We start from the raw sequence: 12,138 nt of genomic DNA on the forward strand, positions 1-12,138 counted from the left end.
GTATTATCATCAAATTATTTGGTTCGAAGACAGAATGCAGCAAATACCTAAACGCTGACAAAAAAAGGATGTGCATGTACAAACTTCACGTAATGATATCCTGGATTTTTGTCAAGTTATAATGCCGATCAGTATTGTTATAGATATATATCACAATAAATGTGAGGTGCAGAAAAAAAATTCATTGTGTCATTTACAACTAGTGTATTTAAAACAATTAAAGTTCAGTTCTAATAGTATTATTTTAGCCACTGTAATTCATATCCGGAAACTCAATACGTTTCGTTTTTATATCTTACGCACGCCCATGTTGGGGAGCAGTTCATGCAGAGACCTATATACTAATATTAGTATATAGGTCCCTGATTCACGTAATAATTAACTTTTTATAAAGTCATAAATTAATAGATAAATGATGACAAATGAAAACAAATTGAACCGTAATAACAACCATTAAGACTTAGCAATAAGAAAATTTTTAAAACTTTTATTCATAACTTTTATATATGTTATCAATAAGAAATTATTTCAAAGAAGCAATTAAAAAAAATAACGCCCCATTTCCCCATTGTGCACATTAAACACAACCACAAATAGATCGGCCGCTGCTGCGTCCGATAATGATATATTTCTCAACGTCCATATGGAGATAAATTATTTATTTTTTGATATATACCCGAATATTTTGAATGTTTTTGATATGGTCCCTATTGTTGATTGTTTCCGGTAAAAACCAAAATAAAACGTGACGTCACAGACTAGTCGCCATTTTCCTTGTACTTGGAAGTTTGTCGAACGTTTGTTGTAAATTTTCCAGTAAAATAGAGGTTTGCAACATATATTTTACCAGTTGATACAGGAAAACCTGTAATTTACCTTTATTTGCAACTGTTGACAAATCAGTGACGATGACTATTCTACCGAAAAAGAAACCAGGGACGTCGAAAACAGAATGTGAATCAACTGAACACCAGGGCGGACATGCATCTCATTCTCACCAACATCACCAAGCCACCACGGATGCCAGGCATGAAAAGGCTACTCGTTCTCGAAACTCCCCGACCCGCTGGGTTCCGTCGACAACGAGGGACGAGAAACTGGCCAGTCATGATCCAGGGGGAACCTTTGAAGGTCATGAAGGAGTTAATAATAAACGACGCCATCGTTCCTCCCCACACAGGACACATGCACGGAAACATCGCATGCACGCCTCGGCCACGGTCACCTCTCGTGACTACCAGGCTTCTACTGAGTATGAGGAGACCGGGTACAACAGTGGGGACGAGTATGTCCCTCCACAGCACCCTGACAACATTGAGGAGGTTTGTGTCTGGCTGTTTGTCAGTCTGTAATGTTACCCTTCCAAAAACGCTTCCCCAGAGAAAGGATTAAAAAATATATGATACTATGTGTCAGTCAAATGGTTGAGAAGATTAATTTTTATTTTATAGCATGTCACATATTTTCATTTCTCCTGGAAAATCCAAGTTATAAAATTAGATACATGTAATACAATGCAATGATTTTAATTACATAGATCTTATATAAAAAATTAATATGCAGACTTGACAAACACCTAAATGTGAGTCAATTAGAGTTGGACTTTAATTATATTAAATATGTGTAAAAATGTAATAATAATCATGTATAAGACATCATTTGATGACAGTGAAATCAACTGGAAACAGAAAGTAGTCATTGTCTATATTTTGATCAACTTAGATATGAATATTTTTATTTCAGCTGGAAGCTTGGTTTGAGAAGACACTGAAAGAAAAGAAAGGCTGGATTATAAAGAAGATGGGGGAAGATGGTGCCTGTCTATTTAGAGCTGTTGGTAGGTTAACACTGTAGATGTTGAGAATAGCTTATTGAATGATAAGATCAGCAGTTCATATCATAAACTTAAGTGGTTACATTAGTTTACTATTATGCATGAATAAGTGCCTTTAATTTAATAAGTTAATGTCTGCATTTTCTCACTCTGTCAGCTTCCAAAGTATTTGGTCACAATAAAACTTTCATCATTTTTTTTTGGGGGGGGGGGGGGGGTACAAACATTACAATCAAATAATAATTGAACCTAAAATATCTCAACATGTATTACGTCATGTACCACAGTATGTATTAAAGTACCTCAGTTTCTATTAAAATACCTCAGAATGTATTAAAATTGTACTTGAATGAGTGTAAGTGGTTAGGAGTATATATTTACATGATGTTTGTGTCATTATACTTCCTTCTTATAATTGACATGGACATCATGGTGAAAAAATATAGATCTATTCAAAGAAAGCTGTTATAAGTACTGTAGCATATTTCTGTGTGAAAAATTCCTCTTGCACAACATGTGTGTAAAGCAGAGGGGAAAGCACGAAGAAAAAATATGTTCACATAATGGAAATGGAAGGATGCCTACAGATTTCTATTATTCTAAATATGGATCTTTTTTTCATGCAGAAATAAAATTTATTGGAACAAATGGTTTCAAAAATTGTCATTTCTGAATCACTTCGAAGAAGAATGTCATAATTTTTTTTTTTTTAATTTTTAAGGCATTTTATTCAATAACTGTAACACCAGAATTTTTTTCCCCACAATGATACTATGTGTAAAATAATATCTGAATTCCTGCAAGCCTTTAAACATTCAAGTTTTTTTTTAAATGTGTAAGATTTGGAAATTTAGAGGAATGTTATCAAAATGTTATTTTTTTTATTCTCTGTAAATTCTTTGTTATGAAGTGCAGGAAAATCTTTCCACTATTTTCTTGAAGGTGTGCATCCATTTATATACAACACATTTAACACGTTTCTTGTTTCAGTGAGTATTACATGTCACTTTGTATTGATTTGTATAATTGTTTAACTTTTTGAATTGTTTTCAGCTGACCAAGTATATGGTGACCAGGAAATGCACTCAGTTGTTAGAAAACATTGTGTTGACTACATGGTAAGTACAGAGGGCCCTAAAGAAAATGTTATAACAGTGTTATTGTCACACAGTTGTTAGAAAGCATTGTGTTGACTACATTGTATGTATAAAAAGAATCATGTGGCCCGGAGTGTTTGGGGTAGATCTGCATGGGGTTCATGGGGTTCTGTGTCTTTTGTTGAGCATTGACGCTGCAGACAACAAATGTTTTCTTAAAACATTCTTTTTATTTTATCATGTAAATTGGTTTTTGCTTTTTCATCTAAAAATACAATGTAGATGTGAATCTATGTCAGGGAGATGACCTGTACAATATTTTCTCAATGAATTCTTAACTCTAGTTTTATAATTATCATGGCCAAAGATAAGTAATATAATTATAAGAATATTGACTTCTTTGATTTTAAGTAATATGATCAATCTGTTTTGTTAAACTGTTTTTTGGTAATGGTTTAAGAGCCATCAGTGTATATTTCATGTATTTGAAAGAAATCATCAACTAATTTACATTTTCTTTTTATTGTTTTTAGCTGAAAAACTGTGACTACTATTCTCAGTATGTAACGGAGGATTTTACCACATACATAAATCGTAAAAAGATGGACAATTGCCATGGAAACCATGTGGAGATGCAGGCAATGAGCGAGATGTTTAATCGCCAAATTGAAGTATACCAGTACAGTATAGGTCTGTTCACAGAAAGAAAGTGCTGTGTTATTTTTGTAACCTTTTTTGTAACCTTTTTGTTGGAGGTGACAAATTTTGTAATTAAGTGTCAAGATTTTAGTGTTTGTACATGTATTACATCTCATGTTTCCTTCCAGCCTCAATTGCTGTACTTTGTAGAGTTTGCTGAACAATACATCCTTTTGAATTTAGTAAATTTTCTGATTTGTAGATCCCATTAATACATTCAATTGTCCTTATAAGACTGAAAATGAACCCATTAGAATCAGTTACCATGGAAATGTCCATTACAATTCAGTGGTGGATCCATGTAAGGCAACCATTGGTGTGGGACTTGGACTGCCTGGCCTTCAACCAGGGGTAAAGACTTCAGATCTAGTTTATACATTGCAGACATTTTTACTGACAACAAAGTATCACTTATTCAAAAACACAGACATTTAGATAGCTTTAATCTGACAAAATGGGGTAATCAGGGTTCGACATTAACGCTTGTCCGCTGGTCCGGTACCAGTGAAAAAAAAATTACGGACAAGTGAATATTTTGTTGGGCACTTGTGTGATTGGATAAGTGCATTTTAATGTAAAGATGTCTTCAAATAATAAAAAGAACGAACTATTGAAAGTTCATTGGTAAAGACGGAAGCAGTACATAAAAAAACAAACTTTGATCCCGATATGGATCGCTATGTAATTGAGTTCACACTCGATCGGGATCAAAGTTCACTAATTGCATACTACTGCAAAGGCATGAAAGTTAGATCTGGTTACGAAGTTTAGATTCTGTTTGATGTTTGTGAGCATTTATGATGTTGTCAGGATAGAAAGTCTAGATAAAAGTTTGTTTTTATGTGTTTGTTGTATTTATCAATAACATCACAAATCAATCACATGTAATGGACTTTATTTTAGTTTTCAAGTTGACAGTATTGTATTTTTATTGAACAATTTTCGGACAAGTGAAGTTGAAGTTCAGACAAGTAAATGTCTTGGTCACTTGTCCAATTGGACAAGTAGGGAAAAAAGTTAATGTCGAGCCCTGGTAATTAAAAATATAAAGGTGTGGATCAAACTTCTCACATAGGGTATCCAATTTTGCCAGTGAAATACTAATAAATGGTTTAAAATTATACTATCTATTTGTTTTGAACTTGTACTTTTTCTAATCTGTATGGATAACTTTGTTTACAAGTAATTTTGTTATGTTTTTGTTTTTTGTTTTGTTTATCAGCTCGCAGACAAAAGTCAGATGAGGGACGCTGTCCGGCAGTCAGAGGATGTCCATATCGAGCAGGTAGGTCAAAAGTTCAGGTCATAGACATAACATTTTACACATACAGTCAATCTTCATCGTCTCAAACTCAACATGGCTGAGAAAAAACTTCAAAATATCAGGAGATTCGAGGTTTCAAGGTTAAAATATAATAAAAAGTGTTGGGATTTGCAACTCACTTCAGCATATCCATAGTATTTGAGATATCAATGTTTGAGATACCTAAGTTCACCTGTGACTAATATTCAGTTATACTGTCAGAACTTAAGGTATAAAATTTTTACCTATGGGTAGATTCAGGTTTTAGATGTATTTGCAAAATATAAAACTGTGCATGACCACGGTGAACAATTTTTACAGACTATGCTGGAAGATAAGCTTAGAGAGACCGACTGGGAAGTCACTCAGGAGACAATAGAGGAACAAGTTGCTCGTGAGTCGTATCTACAGTGGCTCAGAGATAACGAAAACCAAGTCCGTAGGAAAAGCTCAGTAAGTAACAAGTCATACCTAGAGGGGCTCAGAGATAACGAAAACCAAGTCATAGGAAAATCTCAGTAAGTAACAAGTCATACCTAGAGGGGCTCAGAGATAACGAAAACCAAGTCTGTAGGAAAAGGTCAGTAAGTAAAAGTCATACCTAGAGGGGCTCAGAGATATCGAAAACCAAGTCCGTAGGAAAAGCTCAGTAAGTAACAAGTCGTACACAGTCTTCGCCAAATCAGTACATGCCCTTTGGGTAGGTTTAACCACTTATTACGCTAGCCCGAACAAATATTTACATGCCCAGAATTTTATCAAGTAATTTTATTCTTATTTGCCTTTTCATGCCAAGGAAATGATCCAAAATCCATTTCTATAGATCTATTGTCTCACCATTAATATTGTTTTCAACCTGTACACCTTTTGTGTCTCCTTTGCAAAAGAGTTCCTTGTGTAACCAAGCGGAGATGGAAAACGCAGGTTCAGTTTATAAATTTATTAGGAAAAGAAAAAAGCAATGGCAGATCTACAAATACAAAAAAAACATATATACAATATCATAATACACACAGACTCTGAGACAAAATACTTTTATTTCCTATTCACTTCAAAAATAAGAAAATTTAAGTGTACTAAGCCCAAAACGTCATTTTCATAGTTTAAAATACCCTTCTTTCAAAAATATGAAAAATACTTGAGCTTATAACTTGGACTTAATAAATAAAATACAAAAATTTAATAGATTAAGAAAATTACCTTTCAAGTGGTGACAACGGGCAGCTGGTAATAGGTAAATTAAATTTCCCGCACTGACAGGGATGGGCCCATGCCTCAGTATATATAGCAGAAAAACCGGTTAAACAAGGGGGTACAAATTTACTGGCCAATGAGATTTTGTGAGTAGAATTCATGAATGGAGACTACTACCAAATATGGCATAAAGTAAATTATGGCTCAGTAAGTTATTCAATAAAGATAAAAAATTATTTTAAATAAATATGACTCTGCCACACTTGGAAGTCACGTATTGTTTTCAATGTGTATACTTTTTGTGTCTCCTTTGCAAAAGAGTTCTGTGGAAAATGCGGTAGAATAAACTATCGTTAATATTTTATTTGGTGCTCCACTTTAGATGAAAAATCAGACTTTTAAGTACATTTAATGTTATTGGTATTATTTAAGTTGATAATACGGAGGCTTAGGCCTCAGAATTTACATGCCCTTCGGGCTTGTAAGTATGCAAGTTCCACATGCCCGCTTCCAATTTTACCAGGTCCCGGGCTTCGGACTCCCGGGATTTGTTGAAGACTGCAAACCTAGAGAGGCTCAGAGATAACGAAAACCAAGTCCGTAGGAAAAGCTCAGTAAGTAACAAGTCATACCTAGAGGGGCTCAGAGATAACGAAAACCAAGTCCATAGGAAAAGCTCAGTAAGTAACAAGTCATACCTAGAGGGGCTCAGAGATAACGAAAACCAAGTCCGTAGGAAAAGCTCAGTAAGTAACAAGTCATACCTAGAGGGGCTCAGAGATAACGAAAACCAAGTCTGTAGGAAAAGCTCAGTAAGTAAAAGTCATACCTAGAGGGGCTCAGAGATATCGAAAACCAAGTCCGTAGGAAAAGCTCAGTAAGTAACAAGTCATACCTAGAGGGGCTCAGAGATATCGAAAACCAAGTCCGTAGGAAAAGCTCAGTAAGTAAAAGTCATACCTAGAGGGGCTCAGAGATAATGAAAACCAAGTCCATAGGAAAAGCTTGGTTAGATATGAGTCATACTTACGGCGGCCCAAAGCGAATACCAAGTCCGCAGGAAAAGCTCAGTAAGTAACAAGTCATGCCTGAAGGGGCTCAGAAATAACCAAAACCAAAATTGCAATAAAAGCTTACTCAGTAGTTAGATATGAGTCGTACCTACAGGGACTCAAAGCGAATACCAAGTCCGTAGGAAGAGTGGGGTAAGTAACAAGTTCTACCAACAGTTTCTCAAAGTTATTGAGAACCCAGTCCTCAGGAAGATTTTTGTTTCCAGATCCAGGATGTTTGAACAAATCTTCAGTCAGGTAAGTTTTATATCATATCTTCATTGCGAGTTCAGTAAGTAACTAGTCAGAAGTGCAGTAGCTCATGATGATGAAGATCAAGTCTACAGGGAGACTTTGGTAAGTAGCAAATCACCTTGGAGATGGTGAGAGGTAAGTTTGCTAAGTGATAATAACAGTGAAACAAGTTAGACAAAGTTTTCAGAACTAAGTGAGTTGTGGTCTACACTAACTTACAGAGAAATAAAAGAGATCTGAGCTAGTACCCCAGTAATATAATCAGAATTCAATGCCATTGGGTTAAATAAGTAGCTCACAAATGACACACTGGTTGATCCAAAAGTAGCTATAAAGTCTTTAATCTTGTGAGATCATCAACAAATTCAATATACAATATAGATTTTAAGTTTTATTTCATGATAATTATTTGAAATTCAATTCCATATCACCAGTTTTAGTTCAATTTATGTCAGTACTTTTGTGTAACATCACCAGTTTTAGTTGTATGTCAGTACTTTTGTGTAACATCACCAGCTTTAGTTCAGTTGCATGTCAGTACTTTTGTGTAACATCACCAGTTTTAGTTGTATGTCAGTACTTTTGTGTAACATCACCAGCTTTAGTTCAGTTGCATGTCAGTACTTTTGTGTAACATCACCAGTTTTACTTTTAGTTGAGTTGTATGTCAGTACTTTTGTGTAGCATCAGATTCAAGAGTAAATGACTTTCATCTTCCACTCACTAAATGTGTCTCCATTTTACCCCACCTCTAATGATTTTTTGATGAAATCCTGGCTTACAATTGGTTGACATCTGTCACATGAAGGGGGTGTAATACATGTAATTCACTTAATGAATTAATTCACTTAAAAATCAATACACAGTCAATACGGAGTTATTGTTCTTTTGTAACAATTCCAGTTAATGTTTTTTTAAGTGACAGTGTCCATTGAAATTAAAAAGTTAAGTTGACGAGCACACATTATTGAACCTTTTTCTCCCTTGACTAAAATTCTTCGAACTGTCTGTACATTATTTCTGCATGAAAGGCTCGCAAAACAGCATTACATAGAGCAGGGTGACGTCATAATAGGCACTCTACAGGAGTGATGAAACATATAGCGGGGAGAAATAATTTTACAAACCATGGACACCTGAATGTAATGTTATTGGTGGGGTAAATTCGTTACATAGTTTTAAGAATGCTGTAACATTGGATGTTTTTCCTTATGTAACTCAGACCTGTACTCCTGTGATCCTATTCACAGCTTTTCTTAATCTGTTTATTATGTACAATCATGTAGAAGTTAAATCTTTTCTTATAGCCTCGGTCAGCCAGCGCCACCTGTAGTTCCTCCAAGGACAAAGATTTAGGATCCCCCGAACTCCTGCAGCAGGGGAGATCCCCCAGGAACAGGAGTAACCCAGGGTCAGGAGGGAACAGCCCCCAAAGACTGGACACGATGAGGAGTGGCCCCAGCAGTCCCCAGCAGACAGAGGCAGCTCAGCATTCACCTTTACCTACGTGTTCTGGATATAACCCTGCTAACATAGCTAATGGTGAGTACAACCCTGCTACCATAGCTAATGGTGAGCACTGCATTCTGGTTAAAATCCTGCTAGCATGGCTAATGGTGAGTATTGTGTTATGTGAATACACTATTTTATACACTGTCAGCTAGAATAGAGAGGTTATATCAAATTTCTAGTATGACATGTAAAACCTGTTGATGTGAAGTGGTTTTCATGCAGGTAATTCATTAAAAAGATGATGTAAAAGTTTGAGAGTGTTTGTCCATGAGCTTTTGACTGCTTATAAGTATAATGAATGAAGATATTATTGTGACTCACTTAATTAGTCATGTGAGGATTGAATTTTAATTGCTATTTATTAGTAATTACAAGTGAAAGAAAAGTTTGTGGAAATTTTGCCTTTAATTTCTGAGCAAAAATAATTTTGTTTTGAGAAGAAAAAAATGATAATTTGTGGAATGTTACATTTAATATCAACAATAATAATGTTAATCTATATGTCAAGTAATACACATCAAACACTCCTTTCCAGATGCCTTTAGCAGCAGCCTTGGGGCCACAGGAGGGGCCCAGGATCTTACAACAACCAACTTTGTAGAAACCTCTTCCTTAATGAACTGCTACAATTCCGATATGTATGGTATGGTCATGTTCAATATTGCTTTATCTTTCTAAGGATCTCTCTCAAATTTTACCTGTATATACACAGTGTACATGAATGATTTACATATTTTTTCATTCTTTTTTATTTTGACTATTAAATGTTATTCTCACTCAATATGATATTTAACTTTCTGCAGTATATGTTTATTTTTTACCAGATCTTTGTGTATATATATATATATATCGTAATTTTCCCCAGCAGATTAGAGATCTCTAAAATCTGTTTTAAACAGCTCATTCTGATTGGATTATATTTTGATAGCTTACACCAGGTCTTCTAATTGTTCTGATTGGATGATATTTTAATGTTTTTTCCCCAGGTCTTCTAATTGTTCTTATTGGATGATATTTTTTGTGTTTTTCCCAGGTCTTTCAGATTGGATAGATGAGGATGACATCATGGCACAGGTGATAGCCCAGTCCCAGAAAGAATACCTGGACAGCCTGAAAAAGTCAGCCTCCTCTCCCCCCGACCCCTCCCCTCACAGCTAACACAGGGCTGACCTAATTCTTTGTTTTAATTCTACACATTCATCATAGAGGCTTATTTACATGTATTGCTTCTAGAGACATTTGAATCACTTAAAGCCCAGCTGGTCCCAATCCTATATCATTTGACTTTGCAATTTTTTCAATAGCTAATATGATTATATGGACATTTTATGATATGGTTTACTTCAGATTTTTCTTTTATTGAGACTGCGAGTCAGTTTTTTGTGATGTAACGCAAATAAAGATCAAAGAAACTAACTGTAACATAACCATTATGAGCTGATTTATTGTGTTAATATTATAAACATGTAATTATATAAAATAGTGGGTGTACATTGTATTTTGAAAGTTTTATTATTTTAAATTTCCTTGTTTTGAAATATAATTTGTTATTGTTTAAGCTGGAATCATTCTACTCCTTAAAATCTTTATTGACCATTTACTGAATATAAGCAGCTTATACGGAGATTCTGAAGAGGATTATTTTCAATTTTCATAAAAATATTTCCTACTAAAAAAAAGTTGCTTCTTAAAAGAAGTTATAATATATATATATATGTTTTTTATTACTGCAGGAAACCTGATGAAGGAAAATTAAGAGAAATATTTTATGGTAACCTTTTGTGAATGTCAGTGATTTGCACACACGGGTGTGAATAAGTTAATACACCAAATTATTCCATATTATTGTGAGAAGAATTTAGTTGAGATAACTATTCATCATCTCCATTATCTTAGATTTTTGTATTTGACCTACACCATTATAATTTTTCATTTTTACTGTGTTTGAATTCAACTGTACTTGCTTAGTTGACACGTAACTCATTATAATTGGTGAGTTATATCATAAGTGAAGTATATGCCACAATAATTTTACTGAAGAAGTGTTGTGCTAGTGACTTATGTCTAAGGAAGACCGAGATGTGTAATAATTCCTACATTAATCTGTGATCAGGATTTTCTGCCATGCAAAAACATTGGGAGATTGGAAGGATGGAATTTTTGATAGACCTGAACAATTTTCCTGAATCAGTTTTAGATGTGTATGTGTGTGAGACAGAGTCCAGTATGTGGAATTTTTTTATTTCCCCCACCCACCCCCGGGTAACGTGAGTGTTCAGAAGTAGTGTATGTTTTATTCCCCTTCATAGTTATGAATCTTTTTTTTTGTCAGTATAATTTTGTTAAAAGAGTGCTATATTTTATTTTGTTTCTACAAAGGCATTGTATCAGGTTCTGAATGCTTATGTAATTTTAGAATATTGTATGCCATTTTTTTTTTCTTGAAACAGAAAATACTCCACTGGCTGATGGATGAAGAATATTTGTGAATAGATATAGAATATAAATATCAAATTAGGGAATTATTTCTTTACTTTGTTCCTGTGATTACAATGCCTTTAAGCATATATTATGAAGAATATTAAATTATTTGTCATGTATAAATTCTAAAGTGTTTTTTTTTAATAATCCTGAATTGATGGAAGACTAGCTGACCTTTTATTAAAACAGAGTTGAAAGAAATTCCTTTCGCAAACAAAATTGGGATTGGGGGGGGGGGGGGGGGGGTCATGTAGAAATCACTTTTCCATCTGAGTAGCTGTGTGTCTATGCACTGATGTCTGGGCTATAACTATGTAATGGAGAATCACTGGAAGCTCAAACTTTGTACAGAGATTGTTTATGAGTTTATGACCCAAGGGTGTGGGATGACCTAGATGCAAGGTCATTCCAGCAAGTTCAAGGTCACTGACAGAAAAAGTATAAAATTCTTGTCTGAGCAATGACTGTAATGGGGAATCATTGGGAGCTCATAAGGTATAAAAATTATTTATGACCCAAGGGTGATTCTTGACCTTGTCTCAAAGTTTAAGGTCATTAGCAGAAAAAGTATTGAAAAACTTGTCCAGGTTTACTTGCGTAATGGAGGATCGTTGGAAGATTATACAGTGAACTTTGGTATCTTGAACACCGTTTTCTTGAATATCATAGATATGTCAGTGATTTAGAAGTCCCAACCACTTTTTCTTTAAG

General features: G+C 34.5%; 1 protein-coding gene across 1 annotated transcript; it reads left to right on the forward strand.

Annotated features, from left to right (window-relative positions):
• Positions 1–751: 751 nt before the first annotated feature.
• Positions 752–11,550, forward strand: LOC133203808 (OTU domain-containing protein 5-B-like). Its single transcript, XM_061339594.1, has 10 exons — positions 752–1,322; positions 1,744–1,837; positions 2,888–2,952; positions 3,465–3,621; positions 3,833–3,981; positions 4,853–4,915; positions 5,255–5,386; positions 8,742–8,976; positions 9,482–9,589; positions 9,980–11,550. The coding sequence occupies exons 1-10, from the start codon at positions 909–911 to the stop codon at positions 10,102–10,104; spliced, it is 1,542 nt and encodes a 513-aa protein (XP_061195578.1). The 5' UTR covers positions 752–908; the 3' UTR covers positions 10,105–11,550.
• Positions 11,551–12,138: the final 588 nt, after the last annotated feature.

Source organism: Saccostrea echinata, unplaced genomic scaffold (genome assembly GCF_033153115.1).
Source record: "Saccostrea echinata isolate AGI-Se365-2 ecotype Australia unplaced genomic scaffold, CSIRO_AGI_Sech_v1 ptg000051l, whole genome shotgun sequence".
Taxonomy (NCBI): domain Eukaryota; kingdom Metazoa; phylum Mollusca; class Bivalvia; order Ostreida; family Ostreidae; genus Saccostrea; species Saccostrea echinata.